This window comes from Asparagus officinalis, unplaced genomic scaffold, assembly GCF_001876935.1.
Source record: "Asparagus officinalis unplaced genomic scaffold, Aspof.V1 AsparagusV1_Un20, whole genome shotgun sequence".
Lineage (NCBI taxonomy): Eukaryota > Viridiplantae > Streptophyta > Magnoliopsida > Asparagales > Asparagaceae > Asparagus > Asparagus officinalis.
In genome coordinates this window covers 137,725-160,369 of record NW_017972286.1, presented here as the reverse complement: position 1 = coordinate 160,369, position 22,645 = coordinate 137,725, and the positions used below count along the sequence as shown (strand labels likewise).

Genomic DNA, 22,645 nt, shown 5'->3' with positions numbered 1-22,645 from the left:
AAATGAAACCAAAGAGAACATACATGAGATGTGATCTATAGTATAAAACCAACACAGAATTAAAAAAAAAATTCAAAGCCTTCGTTATGTGAGATTTTTTTAGGTGGCTTCATCCCCTTCAGCGCTCTAGTATATAAGTTAGGCAAATAGCTAGAAAACACACACATTCATGCAGATGGATACCTATGCCCACACACATGTGAGGCCCTGGTAACAGCCAGTTCTCTTTTTCTTTTCTTTTCTTTTTTTCTATTTTTCCTTGTCCTTTTTTCTTTTTTCTTTTTGTGTGTGCGCACGCGCGTGTTTGGGGGAGGGGGGTTGAGTTGGTTTGCATGCAAACACCAATAATGACACCCATAAATGAAAAGAAGACCTATGGACAGGAAACACAAACAAAGAAAGTCAACGAAGACAGGTTGTAGAGCTACTAGAGCACGTGTCAGAGAAGAAGAAAAAAAAGATGTCTCAGACGGAAAATCCGTATAAACAAATAATTGTGAGAAAACATTCCATAAAATGCCCTCTTTTTAAACATGTTGTCTAAAAATGTGCAAAACTTGATCTGAATTACCTCTTCAATATTCAAATAATGAATCTTCCTTTCAAGTCCAGTTTTCTTTTCTGTTGCTTCAGATTCTTTCATCTGTAATTCCCTGACTGACCCAAGCTGTTCCATATCCGATTCAAGTTTATTTCTTTTCTTCTTCAGAGCTGTTAAATATAAAGACAACGGCATAAACTAAAGTTTGACAGACAGAAGGTATTTAGCATGCATATATTCATAACAGAGTATATGAACCTTCAATTCTACTATTATCCCACTTATTAGACCTCGCTTCCATTCCACCACTCAGCCCGCCAGTCATTGTTCCAGATTTTGTCAGTAGAATCCCATCAAGAGTGACAACTGGAGAACCATTATCATATTATTGACAATGGAAAGCAATATATACATAAAAGGGATATGTAACAAAGCGTAAACTTTTACCTTTGTACCTCTCCCCGCTCCAGCTAAGTGCCTTAGCTTCTTTAATATCATCACAGACCAATGTATTACCAACAGCATACAAGATAGCCTTCTCCAAGGACCGGTCAAATGTGAAATTGTTAAGTTGACAAGGTACAGAGTAAAATGTGCCTAACTCGCTTTAAGTGTGTCAGAAAAGCTAGAATATATTATCTGTATTGTACTTTTCATGCATTTCATAAACTAATCCATAGGTCTGTGTACAACGTGTTCACATAGCATGCACTACATTCATGCCAACCTGCTCCTAGTCCCCTGTATGGCAAGTTCATATAACTATGTCGAATGAGTCAGAATAATCAGATTGAAGAGTGAAGAGGCTCATTTCAATTCTGGAATTCCTACTTACAAAGTAGTAATGTTCTTTAGTTCTATTTCAAGTTTCACATTGAAGATATTGCTAGCCCTGAGAAATATAGAATGTCACGGTACTGACTGCAATTGGTTGGTGACAAACAAGATATGAGACAGAGGGAGCTTAATCTATGTGATCAATAAGGTAAATTTTAATAATGTCAGAGCCCACTATTATAATAGAGGAAGCAGGAGCTTGAAAATTTTAGCTTTCAACTTTGGTCTATATTCCTGGGAGTCGAATTATGAATGCAACCCCTAGCGATAAATCGTTTCAGCCTCACTACTTCATTATCTATCAATACTAATTTTGGGTGCACGACTTCATGAGTTTAGCTTGTGATCAATAAGGCATATATTCCTACTATCCCACCTGACCTATCATATTTTTGAAAGGTCACCCCCGTCCCTCAATTTGTATATAATATCCTCAGTGGGTTTTTTTTCAAATAAAAGACAAAATGTCAGGTTAAAAACAAGCAACAGTTCTATTTATAATCTTTAATTTAACATGCCTAATCACAGTTATGCTCCATAGTGGACCAATTTTGACGGGAAAATACAATGATGAGACAATAACAAAGACAGATGCCGAGACATCAGCTAACTGGAATAGCGTGTATACACATGCACATACAGTTCAAAGACATGTATGCTCGTCTAACTTGTCCATCCAATAAATGAACCTATGTTAATGCAGTCAGAAAAGGATATTGAATTACATCAAAGACCAACCGGGCTGTCCCACCCAAAGCGCGTGATTTTTCATGTATTTGCTTCACACGTACTGATTGTAGAGGGATAAAAGTCTGAGGAGGCAGACGTTGTTCCTTCAAATACTGCATTCAAACAAAAATTATGCCTACATGGTGATTGAATAGTAAATGATATATTTATGAAGAATTAAATACATATATCTATAAAGCAAGTGATAAGTGTACACAAAGACAAACAATAATTATATAAAGCAGTTCTACTTCTATTAACAGATTAGCATGAAGTAATGCAAGATTTCCATCAAGGTCATTAGTAAATATTGTCTTGAAATAAAAGCTAATGATTATGTTCCACCTGGATACAAGGTGTAACTGAACATAATTACTAGGATTAATAACATTCCGGCACTGTGGTATAACATAATTACACGGGTGACCCTGATGTTGGGTATCTACACGAATAACTAACTTGTATCACCACAGCCCACCATTTGTTTTTTTAGTAACATGTCAACTAACACAACATGGGTACCTTGTGGTATAATGTAATTGCAAGTATCTACAAGGTAGCCCTAACTAGTCCCTCAAATCATTTTATTAAGAACTTAGTCCCTCAAATCTTCAATTATTCCACCAAAATCTTTACATTTCCTCATTAGTCCCTCAAATCATTTATAAAAGGATTATTTAGGTACTAGTCCCGCAAATCTTCAATAATTCCATATTAGTCCCTCAAATATTAAGCAATCTCAAAGATTTGAGGAACCAACATGGGGTTACTAAAGATTTGAGGGACTGGTTTCTAAAAGACCTTTCATAAAAAGATTTGTTTCTTGATAGGCCTACTGCATACATACCCCTTAAATCGTGGCTATTTGTAAAAATACCCCCCCAAAAAAAAAAAAAAAAAAAAAAAAAACCTGTATTAGCAAAACACCCCTCAAACCATCAACTTGGGGGAAAATATCCCTAAATCAACAAATCATCAACTTGGTGCTAAAGATTTGACTATTTTGGTGATAATTTTGTACATTACTATTACAAATTAGCTTATCAAAGTTAATGATTAATTGCTTGGAGGGTAATTTTTTTCCAAAATTAAAAAAACCCCCCCCAAAAAAAAAAAAAAAAAAAAAAAAAACCTGTATTAGCAAAACACCCCTCAAACCATCAACTTGGGGGAAAATATCCCTAAATCAACAAATCATCAACTTGGTGCTAAAGATTTGACTATTTTGGTGATAATTTTGTACATTACTATTACAAATTAGCTTATCAAAGTTAATGATTAATTGCTTGGAGGGTAATTTTTTTCCAAAATTGATGATTTGAGGCCTAGTTTTGCAAATACTGAGATTTGGAGGGTATATTTGCAAATACCCATGATTTAAGTGGTATATATGCAAATAACCCTTCTTAATAATTTGTTCTTGTTTTAATCGCTGAAATTTGTATGGTCCCCAATATTCCACATAAGCAACTTGGATTAAATCCTGCCCAATAGCGAGAAAATTTTATTTGTATGAAAGGACATTTTTTTTCTTTTTCATATGCAAAGTTAAGCTCCGTTAGCACTTTCACACTGGGCATCGAACCCAGGGCCTCAGGTCACCCATGTAGTTGCATCATACTACAGGGTACCGGAATGCAATTAATTCTAATTATTATTCGAACTCAAGGAAGCCTGAGGAGATAGTGGACTGTAACAGATGTAGAAGGAAGTAAAGTTCATAAAAACCAATAAACTTCATAATTTACGATCGAAATATTGGATAAAACGTAATAATGAATAAAACATAGGTCAGACAAACTCAATATATGGACACCAGCCCCCCCCACCCCACCCCACCCCACCCAATCGTTATTTTAAATGTGAGCCTAGTGGGAATAAACCTGGGTACCATCTTATAGTCTTTGCCACTACATCAAGACTTCAAAGTTCTGGTGACTGATTATAACTATATACAAATAAACTAGGATAAGCATTTCCCTGGTTATAGTTTAGCATCCCAAACGATAAAAGAAATAAACATAAAGAAACCAAATGGATGGGATTTCAAAAACAGTTCTGATACAAGGCCTTTGTTGCAGCAATAGTTCACCTTACCACATCAACTAAAACATATGCAATCAATACCATTAGAATGCACATACACATGAACTGAAGCAAACGTTCAATAATAAAAGACGAATACCAAAACAAGACCTTTAGAGTGCACATATTATGCGCATAGCATGTGTACATTACCTTGATGCATTCTTTTCCTGTATTTTCATCTTCAACCACAACAGCATCCATAAATTTACCCATAGCAACAGTAACAGCAAGATTAAACTTCTTCTGCAATGGCCTACAGAGTTCAGTCATACGCCCATGAACTCCAGGGAAAAGCCGCTTAAGACTCTGAACAGTTTCAGAAAGTCGAGCATCTCTTTCACTTTCATGCTTATCAGCTTTTAACTCCCGTAACTTGAGATCTATTTCATCAAGTTGCTGCTTTAAGCTATGATACCTTGACCTGTTCATAGAAACAATTACATTTGATCAAAAGGTCGATCAGTGTAAGAAGCTAGATCTGCTAGATAATGTAACTGGAAGAAGCATTTTTCTTTTCAGTGGAACTGGAGGAAGCACTATCAACTAACCCAGATGATTGGCGTTGAACTGAAATAACATTCAGTTCCTCAGTGGCTACTGAAAGCTCTTCTTTATGTTTTGCAACTGCCTCGAGAGTTTTCTCAAGTCTTGCTTGCATTTGGCTTTCCTGTGATGCCAACTCTTGTTCTCGATTAATCAATTGTTGGAGATTCTCCTCCAAATTCTTGTGAGCTTCTACATCAGCATGTAGCTGCCTGTCATACACTTCTTTCTCGTCTCTCAATTTTGCAGTTTTCATCCCAGCATCTTCCTTGCTGCAGCACCAAATAATAGCATATTAAAAATACTGCATAATTCTGAATATTATTATTGTTGCTATAACATTAATTCCAGCCTGCAAAGCTGCATAGGAAAGGATACATGCTACCAAAAGATATGTTCCAAGCAAATAGTATGATGTCATAAAAACCTTCTTCTATAAAAGAAATCTAAAGACATGTCAGATAACTAAACAATAAAGATAAAGAAGGAAAGAGTACATGGTAAAGAACTTAAGTTGGTTCAGTAACCAGTTAAGGAGCCTGAAAGAGAACACTTACATTCTGTGGTATTCCTCAAGTTGATCATCAGCTAACTGAAGTTTTCCAGCTCCATCATGACCTTGCTCATTAAGTTCATTCATAGCTTCAGTAACATCATGCAAATCCTTCTGTAGCTTCTGCACGACTTTTGCATGCTTCCTTTGCTCTTCTTTCCTTTTATCCATCTCCTTCTTGCTACTTTTAATTTTTGAATTAATACGGGATATTTCTTCCTTAACTTTAAGAAGTTCTGGTTGCTGAAAACAAAATTGTATAGAAAATAAAATTAAGCTTTCATGCAAATCCTGTGTAAGATGAATGCCAAGATGTTCTAAGTAGATAAGCACAATTTTTTTTGTGTCCGTGTTTTTCAAATGGATAATGGACTTGGGAACCTCAGATAGGATTTGGACTGAAACCTTACAATGAAAATCCACTCAAAGTGCAAAAACAAAAACATTTCAATATTTTCCTGGTGACCTAACCATGTCGGCATGTGTCAGGAAAGATGGCTCCCAATAAGTCTTCATTTTGAAAGAGATGACAATCAAAAAATCAACATATTCTAGATCTCCGTTTTTAGCATACAAAGCATGGACACTTGTAACAATGCCCAACATGCATCGAACACCAATACTCGACACACCATGGTACTGTGTTCGGCACATCTAGACACGCCCAACTTAAAATTTTAATAATTTGACGTGTATCTACTACTTCCTGAGCTGGATCCATGAGATGACTAAACCTAAACTAAATCAACTTCTTGAGATCATGAAGCCCTGTTCTTGCGTTGTTTGAGGTGTAAGCAAACCATTGCCAGCCCAAGCATTTTCAGTAGAGAAGCATTGGGGAAGAAGATTTAAATTGATTTTAGTAAAAGCTCTAGTAACTTTCCCACATAAGGAAGCCTTTAACTTAAAAAGTCTAGCAAGAACTAAGAAGTAAAGTGCTGGGAGTTTGCCTCTGATTGCACAATGAGTTAATATATATGAACCCACATGCCAATGCCATGTATCCCAGATTTGCTCGTTTTATGTACCATGCTGCAATACATATGAACAGCCATTCACAAAACAAAAGAGCTGTTACTGAGAGTTATCAGGACAATCAGGACAGTTGAAAGATTGCATCATCACAGCTGGACAAGCTGTACAGAAACAGACTGCTTATCAATTTTGTGGTCATACTGAAAGTTTTCATATCTTTTTGAGGCGATTAGCTAGAAGCAGTACAAACATAAATTTTTCATGGTGCACAGAAAATTAAGTGCCAACTGAAGGATTTAAAAGTGGCGAGTCTCGCCCTTGAATGATTCAAAAGTACTACATCTAACGATCTCATGGTCATCAGAAGTATGTGGATCTCCATGTAATCAGCTAGAACGAGTACAAGCACAAACACTCATTGCCGACTAAATGAAGGAAGCTTATACTGTTGGAATCTCAAAACAGATAATATTCCACCGTCCAGTCTGTATATGTATAGCCACAAGGATCTTGTGTCACCAAATCGATCAACACCTTTAAAGAAAAAATTGTGCTATAAATAATGCTTAATAAGTTTATAAATCACACACTGAAGATTATGCCATATATGATAACTGCGAGGGGATTATTATTAATGTGTTGACGGCATGAACTGTATTAAGGCTCACTCATCAGCACAAATGATCCCATAGTTTTCTGGAAGGAAGATGCAGTGAACCCTTTACTATGACTTTACTTTTTATATAATCTTGTTTGCTTTATTTTTCTTGTAAATAAAAGAAACCATTGTGTCAAAGATGGTGACATAATACTTTCCTATCCAATTTCACATTTTATATCAAGGAAAGCTGTGTTGTCAGTCCAATGATCCACTTAACCCATCACTGAATTTCTCAGAACCTCCCTGATTTGATGTAAAATTGTGCAGAGAGCTAGAGATAGTAAGGAGCATGAAGAAAGGATGTAATAGACTGTTTGATGTAGAATTGAATGTCCATTTCCAAATTTTCAGAAATTGTTGATTGTCATCTAAGTTCTAATAGTTTTTTATTTAATTTGTCATTTTTCCTTTTGCAGAGTACTGCACCTTTCTCTATGCTCAAGCACGTGAAATTAAAACGGGAAAGAATAGTTGTAAGTGACACTTGACTACAAATGTTGCATGCAAAATCTATGATAAAGAATAAGGTCCAAAAGAAATAAATAAAAGGTTTGTCCTCGGCATATACAAAATTAATGTATTTCTGATACAGAACCTAAACAAAACAGAGAATTGCAGACTGGTTAAAGTACAAAAGTTTCAAGAGATTTTCTTTCCTAATGCAATGAATCAATGATATATGGTTAGAATTCTTAGGAAACCTGATACGTTAAGGTAAGCGGGAAATTGTTCACATTCAGTGTTGTCAATCATCTTTTACTGCAATAAATCACTTCTTTTTTAAATTGTCATATTCAACTCTAATTATTTTGTAAGGAATCAGCATTTTATATGCATGTATACAGTGCTAGAATATACATTGCTGTCACTTACATGGAAAACATCATATAATGACAAGATTTGTAAGTAAAAGCAATCAACACATTTCAAAAACAAAAGGAAAGATGGTGTACAAGGAAACCTTCTACAGAATTTTCCATCATGTTAATAAGATGCTCCAAACTGTAGGTTCTGTTTATTGGGGTGAACAAGGGAGAAGGGAAGATAGGGAAGACATTCACCCCGTTTGATAGCTTTCATGGGGCATGGGGTGAAGAGTTCCCTATAGTTCACTTCATCCCCAACAACAAAAAAATTGCACCCACCCCCCCCCCCCCCCCCCCCCCCACACACACACACACACACACAAAAAGAGAAGAAAAAGTTCCCTTACCCCCATGAAATCCAGACACGCCTGTAAGTACATTGATGACAGTATAATAATATACCTTCTTATCAAGTTCAATTTTCTTCTTTGCTATGTTGCCTTCAGAACGGGACATCTGCTTCAAATATCCAGCCTGTTCTTTCTTTTTAGCAGATTCTTCAGAACCATATTTCTCGTATTCCTTGAGAACATCATCTAACTTTTGCTTTTCATCTTCAAGCTCACCAACTAGCTTTTCTGTATCTTTCTCAATATGGAACAGTTGCCATAAAAAGTGTTCTTTCTTTAAAGATTTCTGCAGAAAACATAATAGAATATGTTAATACGATAAAGCATGAAAGCCACAGATGATTCTCGCATCAGTGATAAGTCAGCCTATCGCAAATGCAACTGATAATTCTCTCATCAGTGATAAGTGATCCTATAGCTAATACAACTGATGGTGCTCTCATCAACAGTAAGTCGGCCTATAGCAGCTGAAACTGAGGTAATATTTTATTGTCTGCTTTAAAGTAAAGACTATATCAAACTTTTACAGCTGTAATAGAGAGCACATTTAAAACTTTCACCAAACCCTCACATAGATATACAATGCCTGATTTAACTTCAGTAAGTAAGCTGACTACTGAAAAACTATTCTTTCTCTAAACTTCAATATTAATTTTTGGCATGCCGTTGAAAATAGAATCTGCCAGACAATTTCCTACTTGAGCCTTTAGAAGATGCAAGCCTTAAAGCAATCAGTTAAAGTCAAAAATCTACAAATTTATATTAGACTTGGTCAACGAGGATTGAGACCAAGTTTTTCCATAATTTCATTAGACATTCCTGAATCAGAGACATTTCAATAATATGATTAATTCAGTTTGGGATCTTATGACCATTAAACTTTTGAATTTAATGATCCCTGAGTCTATAAGTTTCAGATACAGGCCCCTGACCAAAAAACTTAATCCAGATAGCAATTCAATCAACATGAATGTTTAACACAGCTAATCCTTGTATACAATTCGAGGAAAAAATGCCATCCTGGGTAGGCACATCCTTTCAAGGTGAGAGAGTTGCACACAGATCATTAAGCTATTTAAGGAAGCTTAAAACATGTAACCAAATTGATAATGACGAAGCAACATGAAGCATATGACAGATATTCCCAGTCTATAAGTTTTAGATACAGGTTATCGACTGTAAACTTAACCAAGATTGCATCTCAATCAGCAAGACACCATTAGCTCGATTAGAAATAAATATAAGGAGAAAAACTACATCATGTGACTAATACATGCTTTTGAGTTAGGAGACTAGCACGTTAATCACTAACCCACTTAATAGAAGACAAAAATACTAGTCTAACTGACAAGGATAAAACAGACGAAAATATAGCATGTTTGTACATATTGAGGACTTTATCGTCACTAGCTGACTTAGTTGAAATTTTGTGATGCCACAAGTAAATAGGAGATTTAATAATACTGCAAAAGAACAAAAAAGATATTATTAATTAAAACAAGAATGACTGATGAAATATAAGAAAGACATTTTAGCTTATGTCATGGATAAGGATTCTTGCTTCAGTAGGTTTCAACATAATAGAAGAGAGAGACAATGATCTGAACTGAAGAGCTTCAACAATTGCATCCTTAAACTAAGGTCAGTCATCATATATGGTCTATTTCACCAACTGCACCATCCAAAAGAATGAAAGAACTGGTAATTGCTCTTCAAATGAATTGGTAAAGGTCGAAGGAGCCAAGATGTGTGGATTTGAAATCCTCTGATATTTCACAAGTAGTTTGTGTGAAGATTTTTAAATGATAAAAATGGTAACACTAGTGATGTGATGGAAAGATGATAGCATGTGGGCTGTTATGTAAATAGAGTTGTCAGTATACGGTACAGAGATACTGATCACTAAATGTAGCATGATAGTTTGTGTCAAAAGAAATGCAGGATACTAGGCAAACATATAGTTGCATACTAGACCAAAGAAATACACAACCTAAACAAACAAACTATTAGTGCAGCTAAGACCAGCAGAAATGAACTCTAGGTACCATGTGTAATGCAGCTTATTCCTTGGTCTAGAGAACCAAATACGACATTATAGCGACAAACCCATTAATAAAGGCCAAGGGCCCGATTGGTACGGAGATCATCAAAAGTTGGTCATGTTCGGCAAAACAATCATGATTTTCCAAATAAGCATACAGAGGTATGAGTAGCAAACAAATGAAGATGGCAAATTAATGTATAAAAGCGAATTCACCAGTGTGTGAAAGATTAAATACCAGTTCTTCTTGCAGCCGAAGATGCTTCTCTGCCTCTTCCTTCTGAGCTTTTTTCTGCTTCCTTTCCATCACTACAGTCCTCTTCTCCTGATAAACAAGTGCTGATTTCTCTTCAGCTCTTGCCTTCTGCTCTTCCAGATCCTCATAATCTTTCTTAAGCTCGTCAGATCCTGAAATCTGTTCAAGAAGCCCGCTAAGCTCCTTGGGATTCTTCGATGCAATCGATTCCACGTCACCCTAAATCAAAATCCAGCAATAAGACTCCTCAGATCATTAACCTAATACAAAAAAGTTTTTTTTTAGATAGCAGTCCCTTAAATCTTTCTTATTTCTAATTAGTCACTCAAATCTTTGAATTTTCTATTTAGTCCCATAAATCCTACATGTTACTCCAAATTAGTCCCCCTAGTAAGCTGCCATCTAGACTGTGTGGGCTATACTTAACAGTTTTGGTATAATCTTCCATTTTTATCCTTAACCTAAAACAAACCCGAACACAAATATTCCTCAAACTCATATTTTCCAACTGTTCTGTCTACTCTCAAGTCTCAACCCTTGCTTTCAATCCGTTAGGATCCCCTCTATTTCATGCAGAAGTCCATCTCAAAGCTTGAATATAAAGGTACTCATTTATGTTGGGTTAATCACAAACTCATATAGGGCTAAGGCATTGGGAACAACACCTTCAAGCAACCTACAAAGAATTCAGAAAATCACCTGAAAAACAAGGAAATTCCGCGCCTTTACTAGAATCCCAATAGATTTCAACTTCCCATTATACTCATCCCAAGTCACAACTCTCCCATCAACCCTATACTCGCTGCCTCCGCCACCCGTGATGGTCCTCGTAAACTGAATCTCGTTCCCATTCGTCATCTGATACACGAGCTTAACGAAAGCCCTCCTCCCCTTCTGCTCCTTCTCTCGATCATCGAACGCGTAGATCAAGTCCTTGAGCTGGGCCCCTCGGAGGTGCGTTGACCGAACGCCGAGAACGAAGCTGATGGCGTCCATGAGGTTTGACTTGCCAGCGCCATTAGGGCCGATGATGGCGGTGAAATCGTAGAAGGGGCCGATGGTTTGGAATCCCTTGTAGGATTTGAAGTTCTCGAGCTCGAGGCGGTGGATTTTTCCCGGTGAAACGAGGGATGGCATCGCCGGAGAGAGTGAGGGTTAGGGTTCTGGTGGAATTGGGTTAGGGTTCGGTGACGGTGGGTTAGAATTAGAGATTTGGGGTGGAATCTAGGAATTTGGGGATGAGATTTGGGGATGAGATTTGGGGGTTATTTTGGTTCTGTTGGATCTAGGGTTTTGAGGGAAAAAGGAGAGGGGCGGGAAAGTTTTTGGGGAAAATGGGGGAGAGCGTCGAGGGATCAGTTTCTCAGGGGTGGAACTTCAATAGTCTGGTCACTACTCCCTGAAAGTGAAATCTTTCATGCTTTTGCATAGCCCCTCAAATCATTAAAATTGCTGTTAGGTCCCAAAACCTTATAAAGTGTTGCAAATTAGTCCCTCAGACAATTGAAGTTACAAGTTGTCCTTCAAGTAATTTCAACGATTTAAGAGACTAATATAGATAAACCCTACATAAGAAGGAGACGGCATTACTCAGACTTGGACAAATATTTAGGGTTTTATTTGTAAGTCAAAAGTTTTATCTAATATTTTTTAAACTCATTCACTTTTAAAATCATTTCTAAACCCAAATCTATATCTATGCTGCATATAAAAGAGGATTGGGGTCAAAACTTTTAAATAACCCTTTTTCCCTCTTAATTTTTGATATTTCTTAATTAATACTAATAATTATCTATAAATAACTAACGAATCTAATACTATTTTAAAATATTTTTTCTCAAAATATCCTCCGAGTTTTATTTATAATCACCAAAAGGCCCTCATATGTCACTAAATATAAGTTTTAAAACTTTCATTATTTTCATTAAAATTTAACTATTATTTTTAATTTTTAATTAATTTTAATAATTAATATTTATGAATATTTTTTTACTAGAGTAAAATCTAATAATCCAATCCAACACTAATCTAGTCTCATACTAGATGTATATGCATAGATAAAATATAATACGCAGCATAACACTATAGAAAATAGACATAAATGTTATGTAGGTATAATACTATAGGTATTAAATTTATCTGAAAGATATGTAACATATTAAGATAACATTATCATATATTACTGTAAAACTATAATATATTATCACTATTGAAATATTAAAATATATTCAATATAATAGAATATTATCCTTAATAATGACACTCAGTGACATCCATCAAAAGTTTTAGAAGCTTATGGCATATGTCTTTATATAACATTTAATTTAGCATTAATTAATATTAATTTAGCACATGTCTTTATATAACAGGAAGCAACAACATGTGCCTTTTTGAGTCCCATGCCTATATATATTCATATATAGCATTAACCATAAAAGAGACCTTTTGAGAACTACATTTAGCGTCTTCATCATTAATATAGCCCATTCGTCTCTTACAACTGTCAAACACATTAATCCATAAAATGTCTTACCTCATGTCTTACTCTCCATCTTAAAAATCTCTCTACTTTTAAATGTGAATCTCCAAACCGCTTCTTTTTTCTCGCAAAAGTTGGCATTTGGGCCTCTCTATAGCTCGTGCGCGACCTTCCTTCAACAAAGCCAAGTTTTCCTAGCCCTGCATATTGACAAACATCAAAGATAGCGCATGCTTTGTGTACTGCTAAAAAGATGATGATGCAACGCCAATCATGCTTTCGCGATATCATCTTCCTCATTGTCACCAGTGAATTGTGTTAGGACTCATGTTTATGAGCATACTCTCTAATCTAGTTTTGATGATTAACAAACAATTTATAACGATGTAGTTTTCTAGTAGCTTGTGTATCCAGGTTGAAAGACTCAAGTTCAATATCTGTAATGAAACCAACACAATTCAAGCCAAATATTCAAGAGCAAGCTTCATTCAACTTGGGTATATTACTTTAGGATTTATATATTGTGTTGATACTTCAAGCTCAATTTTATACACGCACATATTTCTCATTTTTATCAAAATATATGTATTTTTTGATAAAATAATGTATTCTTGGTTTATGGACTTAATAATCCTAGTTCACATCTTTTCCTAAGTCTATAAATCCATTTAAAAGTTTTCAAAACTTAGTTTAAGTCAAAATGATGAGTTTTGCCAAAATCAAGTTTTTAAACGAACATGTATTTTAAGTTTTTTTTGCAAAATGATGAGTTTTCACAAACGGAAAATGATATTTTAAAATTTTCTTTTGTAACATGTTCATTTTTATGTTTATAAACATTTTCCCAAATTTTATATTTTTTGGAATTTATTTGTTATTTTTTAAAGGGGTTCAAAGTTTAATTTTACTGTTCATAAAATTCCCTATGCACGTTATCAGTCGACTGATGAGGATCATCAGTCAAACAAAAAAACACGCTAAAAAAACAAAGAAGTTTCTGCTCAGTCGACTGATGAACCATCAGTCGACTGATGAACCATCAGTCGACCGAAGCAGGTCATCAGTCAACCGATGAAGGATAACGTCGTCCAACGGTCAGCTCATCAGTCGACTGAACAGTGTCATCAGTCAACTGATGGTACTGTAACAATTAGTTTTCTAGTTTTTTTGATTTTTCTGGTTTTTTATCTTTTTGCTTGGATTTTCTTGATTTTTGGGCTTTATTTTGTGATCCTATATATACCCATTGCCTTCAAACTTCTGAACTATCTAAGAAAATTTTAAATCAAGTTTACAATTGTTTTAAGGGTGTTTAAGTGTGGTTTTCAAGTTTGTTTATGTGAAGAGGTTTTTACAAGAGGAGGAGATCAATTTCGATTTGAGCATTCAATCTTTAATCTCCCTCACTTGTTCTTAGAGAAGTGTTTCTAAACTCAATTATCTAGCTTGTTTACATTTCAATTATTCTATTTGTATTTGCTAGATTAATTTTGAGTTTGATTTCATTTTTTACCCATTGATTACACACACAACCCTTGAGCTTTTTGTATTTTCACATATTATATACATTTGGGTTGTGGGGTTATATCTTTGAGAGTGAGCTTACAATTCGTTCTCATCCATTGTAGACAACAAAACTTTTATTTGAGCCTAATTGTTGAGAGAACACATTGTAATACACAAGGACACTTAGAGAAGTGGTTAGTGAACGGGGTCAATTCTAAGAGCAGTGGTGTTGGAGAGGTTGTAATTCCGAGCACTTGAGGAAGTTAACACGGGCTAGGCCAATACTTAGAGAAGTGTGTTGTGTGATTACATTTGTGAGAGTTGTAAAAGTTTTCGGTGAACTTGAAAAACCGATTGTGTAGTAATTATTTGTGATAGTGGAGATTCTCCTCGAGGGTGAGGAGCGGAGACGTAGGTCATGGGTCGACCGAACTCCGTGATCATTTCTTTGTGTTGACGATTGCCTTAGCGTATCTCTTTTGTACTCATTGTTCATCATATTGCTATATCGCCATTGTTGCATGTTTATATCGCCTATTGTTTTATTGTATATCCTTACACATATCTCATTGTATATCACTTTACTAGGATATTAGTTAATAAATTTTAATTTGGCATCGAAATCGGATTAGATTAGCAAATACCCTATTCACCCCCCCCCCTTCCCCCCCCCCCCCCTAGGATAATTTCAAAATTCACCTTAGCCTCTACTGTTGCAGGATTGTTTAGGCTATCACGCACTAGTGCGCCTTCAATGCTCGACTCTATAAGATTTATGGCTGAAGACGACGGCGTTCTTTATGGGTTTTGCAGCGTTCTTTGTGGGTTTTATGGTGCCAAAATACGGTGCTAGAGGCTGCTGCTCTGCTTACAGATGCTATTACTGCTATGACAGTCGAAAAATTATTATTGATTTGATGTAGGTTATTTGTTCTGTGGGATATACACGGTACTAGTGGAGTGTTATTTAATAGAAATGACTTTGATTTCATTGGTATCTACTAAACAGTAGCTTATTTTCCTTTTGTCACCTCGCTAGAACTTAGATAGTCGATTAAGGAAATGATTTTGTAGCAAAAAAAACACTAAATTTCTTATATGTAAAGAAATACCAAATTATTTATACAAATACAATTATTATTTCTTTTAATAAAACGTTGTGCATCATATGTGTTCATTTGTTGAATTAATAAGAACTTAATGAAGCATATAAGTTCATCGGCATGGACTCGTTAAAACATTGAAAATTTTAAATAACACCAACATCATAGCTTTTCTAATAAGCGACATTCTACATTATCTATATTACTTATAAAGGAAAATTGGGACGACAAACTTTTGATCGCCTCTTTTATCCTCTTAAATTTTGATAACTTCTATACTTAATCTAATCTAATTCATATATGGTTTCATAGAGTTTAATTGTTTGGTTATTTCCTAGAATTTTTTATTTGTATACATCGATTCTTTATACTAGAATTTGTAAAGATATTATGGATACATCAACATTATAACACAAAGTTTCATGCATTGTACCGTTTGCATAAGGAAATATTAGGAAGTACCCTAAGAAGTATTATATATGTAGTACTTATTATATAAGTATTATAATATTTGATTTTTATAATTTATTATAATATTATTTATATAATTTTTATATTTGTAATATTTATTACATAAATATTATGATATTTTATTTTTTATAATATATTATGATTATATATATATATTGGTAATAATAACATGTTATATATGTTGGCCTTTTTGTTTTGATGATGTTTTACAAACAATCCCTAATATTATTTATCTAATATTTGTGTTTTCTTATTAGGTATTCTAGACAAACAACGATATAGGAGGTTGGATGGATTGAGCCTAAAAGATCATATCAAATGGAGGTTGGCGGAATATTGGTATGAAGCCATTTGCAAATCAAGTCATATTCAAGATTAAGCTTCATCCATAAAGTTTACCAATAAGAGCTTATTTAGATATTGGGTATATTTTAGTTTAGGTGTTTATACTTGTGTGTTAATACTTTAAGCTCAATATCACACATGCACACAATTCTTGTTTTTGAGTGATTTTGAAAAAATATTGAGTTGTTAGTTTTTAGGCTTAACAATTATTATATATATCTTTTTATTAAGTATGTAAAATCATTTTATGAGGTTTCAAAACATTGTTTAACTCAAAAGACAAAAATCAAGAAGTTTATATACACATGTATTTACAAGTTTTGCAAAATAGTAAGTTTTCACAAATATGAACTAATATTTCATAAATTCCTTCTTTAACATGTTTGTTTTCATGTTTATAAATGTTTTTCAAAGTTTTATTAAATTTGGAGTTAATTTGTTATGTTTAATTGAATTTACAAAATCAAGTTTTAATAAGTTCATATTCGTGCATGTTTTTACAAAATAGATGAGTTCTCACAAATGGGAAATAAAAATTAAGAAATTCTTTTTCTAACATGTTCTATTACAGATTTATAACCATTTTCCAAAATTTTATCATTTTTGGAGTAAATTTACTGTCAAATTGATTTTATAAAATTGGGTATTTTAGCAATTTTTAGAATCTAAAAGTTCCTGAAAGAGTTTGGAGTGGAAAAGATATTTCATATTCTCACTTGCGGGTGTTTGGGTGCAAGGCATTTGCATGTACCTAAGGAGAAAAGAATAAAGCTTGATGATAAAGCTATTCCATGCATCTTCTGATGAATTTGGGTATAGGTTGTGGTATCCTAAAAATAAAAAAATTGTGAGGAGCAGGGATGTTGTTTTTTGTGAAGATAAAACACTTGCTGATTTTGAAAAAAAAGAGGAGCTACAAAACACTCATATCATCCCAGATCTAATCTCTACACCAGTTGTTTTTCCTTCTCCCATGCTAGAAAATAATGATTTTCAAGATGTGTAGGAAGAAGAAGAAATTGCAGGTTCCCAAGTTTTGATCAGGGGGAGCATGAACATGCATAGCCACCATATATGGATCAGCCACAAGTACCTCAGTTGAAACGGTCAGAGAGAGAACGACAACCCTCAACTAGATACCCTGTTTTAGAATATACTATGATAACAGATGCAGGTGAACCGAAAAGTTTTCATGAAGCACAAGTTCATGATGATCGTGCAAAGTGGAAGAAAGCTATGTAAGAGGAGATAGATTCTTTGCATAAGAATCACACTTGTGACTTGGTGGAGCTACCTAAGAACAAAAAAGCCTTGAAGAACAAATGGGTGTTCAAAATCAAGAATGAAGGAAATGGCCAAGTCAAGTACAAAGTTCGCCTCGTGGTGAAAGGATTCAGTCATAAGCAAGGTATTGACTATGAAGAAATTTTTTCTCCTATTGTAAAGATATCTTCTTTTCGGGTTATTCTTGGTCTTACTGCTTCTCAAGACCTTGAAGTTGAGCAGTTAGATGTGAAGACAACATTCCTCCATGGTGATTTGGCAGAAGAAATCTATATGGAGCAGCCAGAGGGTTTCAAGGTAAAGGACAAAGAACACTTGGTTTGCAAATTAAAGAAGAGCTTGTACGGACTCAAGCAGGCACCGTGACAATGGTATAAAAGGTTTGATTCTTTTATGCTTGACCATGGATACAAAAGAACATCTGCAGATCATTATGTTTATGTCCAAAAGTTCTCGGATGATGATTTTATTATTCTCTTTCTATATGTTGATGATATGCTTGTTGTTGGAAAAGATAGGTCTAAAATTGATAGGTTGAAGAAAGAGCTGAGCAAGTCCTTTGACATGAAGGACTTAGGCGCTGCACAACATATATTGGGAATGAAGATTTCTTAAGACAGAAGTGCGAGAAAGTTATGGCTATCACAAGAAAGATACATTGAACGTGTTTTGAAGAGGTTCAATATGTTGAACTCTAAGCCAGCCAGCACACCGCTAGCAGCTCATTTTAAGCTAAGTACACAACAAAACCCTTCAAATGAGAATGAGAAGGAGGAGATGAAGAGCATTTCATTTTCCTCGGCCGTCGGACTCTATGGTTTGTACAAGATCCAACATAGTACATGCTGTTGGAGTGGTAAGTCGTTATCTTGCCAATCCTGGTAAAGAACATTGGGAAGCAGTAAAGTGGGTCCTAAGATATCTTAGAGGAACCTTTAAATATTTTTTATGTTTTGGAGATAGAAAACCTATCTTGAAAGGCTACACTGATTCTGATATGACAGGTGACTTGGACAAAAAAAGTCCACATTATGATACTTATTTACCTTTGCAAGGGGAGCTGTATCACAGCAGTCAAAGATGCAAAAGTGTATCGCTCTATCCACCACAGAAGCTGAGTATATCGCTGCTACAGAAGCCAGCAAGGAGCTCTTGTGGATGAAGAATTTTCTGAAGGAGCTATCTCTCAAGGAAGAGAAGTACACTCTATATTGTGACAGTCAGAGCGCCATTGACTTGAGTAAAAATGCTACCTATCACTCAAGGACAAAACATATCAATATACACTTTCATTAGATCCGTGATGCTTTGGAGAATCGTCTTTTGCACATTAAGAAGATTGATACAAGCCTAAATCTGTCTGACATGATGACGAAGCCTCTACCAAAAGAGAAGCATGACTTCTGCCGAAGAAAGGCCGGTATGACTACTGTTTGAAAACTTTCTCCTCATGAGGATGGAGAGGGATATTGATGGGAACCGGGGTCCATCTCCATGATGAATTAATATGGATTTAATTCATGGAGATTGTGTGGTTCACTATATGCATGCATTGATAGATTGTCATTCCTCATGCATTAGGAAAAGGAAGGGTTAGTCTTTAGACTTCCTCATGCAATGAATACGGTGTAACCAAGAGGCATATCCTCCATATAAATAGAGGGAAGATGGTGAAGGTTGAATGCAAGAAGCAAGAAGAAGAACCACATACAATCTGTAATCCTCAAGTGAGTTTTGAGAGAGAGTTGTAATCCTCAAGTGAGTTTTGAGAGAAAGTGATCCTCAAGTTAAGTTATTACCAACTTGAGAGAAGACCCTTTGTAATCTTTCGTTTGATTATAGTGAAAACAGTGAAGAAGGGGCGGGTGAGGACGTAGGCTCAATTTGAGCTGAACCTTGGTAAATCTTGTGTGTGTAATCTCTCTATTTCTCTGTTTTTTTGTTGGATATTTATTAAGAAAAGGCAATTTTGCCATTGTGTTTTAGTCCCACATCGGAAAATTGAAAAGAATCCTCTCTCCCTCAACCCTATAAATACACCCTTATTCACATTCTAAAAGACAAGAAAAATAAAGTTTCTTCTCTCCTCTGATTTTAATGAAAACTGTTTTTTCCCCTCTATAAATTTTGTTATTAATTTTTTGGACAATCTTTTTCATCTGAGCTGAAGCTCTGTACTCTCGCCCGAGTACGGAGGCCGGCCGTTTCCGGGAGCTTTTACCGCTAGGGGGAGAGAACCATATGCGCCAGGGCGATAGGCGGGTTCTCAATCTTCTAGGGCAGTGAATACATGACTGCTCTCGTCAGGCCTGATTTTCTTATCTCTTATTTATCTTTTATTTAGTTTATTCGGATTTACCTGCATGCTATAACCTTTAAAGTTGGTAAATTTCCAATAATCTAGAAGATTGATATTATAGCTATTATTGATAAGTTTATAGCTTTTGCTTTTAATCCGGAAAAAATATATATTTCTTTCTGTTAAAAAAAGAGAAAATTAATATTAGTTAATTTGTTGTAATTTGCTTTACGTACTTGCTCTTGTTTATTTGTTAACTAATAATTTAATTTAGTCGTTATTAAAATAAAAAAAATTGTTACTGTTCACCAAGGGTTATTGTTCACTCAGGGGAATTTTTCTGTTTATTAAGCAATATTATTATTGTTCATCTAATCTAATTGCTTTCATTATTTGTTGGCGTAACTTTTCTGTTTATTAAGCAATATTATTATTGTTCATCTAATCTAATTGCTTTCATTATTTGTTGGCGTAACTAGTAATTAATTGCTGTAAAAAAATTATTGTTCATCTAATCTAATTGCTTTCATTATTTGTTGGCGTAACTAGTAATTAATTGCTGTAAAAAAAAAAATAATAATAATAATAATTTTTTAAAAAATCCGGTTACTATTCATCTGAAATTTGTAATTAAGTATTTTTGTTAATTTAATTAATTGCTGTAATTAATTGCTTTAATTACTGTTAATTATTGCATTCATTACATTTAGTTAATTGCTGGAAAAAAAAATTTTACTGTTCACAAATATGTAACTGTTACTATTCATTTATTTTAAAAGTGTTACTGCTCATTTTATTAAAAATGTTACTGTTCATTTAAACAGTTTTGGTTATTTTTTTAATAAAAAAATTGTAGTTAAATATTTTTGTTAATTTAATTTAATAGTTAATTACATTTATCTTATAGTTGTTTTATAATCAATAACTATTGCAAGTTACGAATATCAAAGAACTTTTATTGGTTTCTAAAAGCTTAGTTTATATTTGTTAGAATCATCTAAAACCTACCATTATCCCTTGTGCTAGTGAATATGCACGCATTTGAAACATGCTATAAATTTGCAGCAGTGGATATTTTTATTCTTGAAATTTTCATATGCAAGGTTTTGACAAGAATAAAGAGAACAAACTCTGGATGCATAAATGCTTTGAAATATCCGGATTTTTTTATGGTTTAATGCTTTCATTTCTTTAACCTATCAATATGGTACCTTCTATTATTAATAATTCCATACTTTGGAGTGCTTATGCATCTAATAAACTTAGTACAAAAGGTGGTAAAAGTGAATGCAGATTTGTTCAGCAACTTAAGTGGCAATTGTCTGCAGTAGATGAGTTTTTACTCTCAAGACATGAAAATCATGAGGTTCGAACATCAAAAGGTAAAACCCTCCCCGGCCTTATACAACATATGTTTGCAATATAATTTCTAGGCAAATTAAATGCTTGTAGGAAATATTTTAAAGTTTCTATATACTGTTAAGGAACAAAAACTCATTGAGTTAACCGATTCAAGTTTTCTTGGATTAGTTGGTGTCTAAGGAAAGGTTTAGGGGTTGCGTAACACGCTCTGTAAGGAACGAGGTACTTAATTGATCTTTGATCAACCTCTATTACTATCCTTACCTGGCTAACTACCCGGGTAAAACTTTAATCTTTTCACTTTAGGAGTTTTGGTTTGGAATAAGAGGACCGGAATTATGAGAAAAATTCATATGCATTTTTTAATTACGCTTCTTGCATCATATATTGCCTAATGATAAATGATCAATATATGAGCGAACCAAATCAAAGAGGTGCATCTTTTAAAATTCTATTTTATATGGTGGATTATATTTCAAATCTTTAAATGTAAAGTTCATCTCTTTTATTGCATCATGATGGATATTGCAATAAATGTTCATATGTCTTTTTAGATAACTTGCATTTGTTACATGATTAATTACAAGGTTTTATGCAAGAATGCACTTGTAAAAATTTAAAGCATGTATGTACAAATAATAATAATAATAATAATATTATTATTATTATTATTATGTGTTTAAGAGGTGGTACTAGAAAATGACAACATAAATTTGGAAGGTCTCTTTTGTAGGCAACCAATTTAAATTTGGAAGGTCTCATTTGTAGGCAACCGATTTAAATTTGGATGGTCCCTTTGAAGGCAACCAAATTTGCAACCTCTTATAATAGGAAAATTAAAAAAAATTGTGTATGTGTAGTATGATGTATATTTTAAGATACGAAATTCTTTTATAAGGTTCTCTTTAATGCTTTGCATGTATCTATTAGTAATGTTATTCTTATATGTGCATATGCATGCATGTGAAGATATAACTAAAGTATTTTAGTTCTCTTTAATGCAGTTACTTTTTCAGACATAGACTATGATCTTTTATGATCATAGACAATGACCTAATGTTAATTTCAAACAATATGATGGACTAATTACAAATAAGAACTTGATAAATAAATACAACGCCTGTTAGGCAAAGTTGTGATTCTAGACTTTGTAAAGTCTGTGAAAAGAATCTTGTTGACCCTTTGACAAAGGGTCTATCTAGGAGTGTGGTTCTGGATTCATCGAGGGAGATGGGGTTAAGCCCATAGATGAGGTAACTGACAGCGGTAACCCAACCCTTATTTGGAGACGTAGTCCCAATATTGGTTCAATGTGGTAGAAACAAACTGGACTAGTGACACTCGTGTGGAGCATCG

The 22,645-nt window shown here is 34.3% G+C and overlaps 1 protein-coding gene across 1 annotated transcript; it reads right to left on the bottom strand.

Annotated features, from left to right (window-relative positions):
* Positions 1-571: 571 nt before the first annotated feature.
* Positions 572-11,822, bottom strand: LOC109827097 (structural maintenance of chromosomes protein 1-like; the record flags this gene model as incomplete). The annotated part of the gene is given in 10 exon segments (XM_020394058.1): positions 572-711; positions 800-907; positions 989-1,098; positions 2,096-2,220; positions 4,346-4,616; positions 4,744-5,010; positions 5,296-5,534; positions 8,196-8,429; positions 10,423-10,659; positions 11,140-11,822. Coding segments are annotated over 10 exon segments (2,169 nt in total), but the record flags the coding sequence as incomplete, so codon positions are not given.
* Between the last annotated feature and the right edge of the window lie 10,823 nt (positions 11,823-22,645).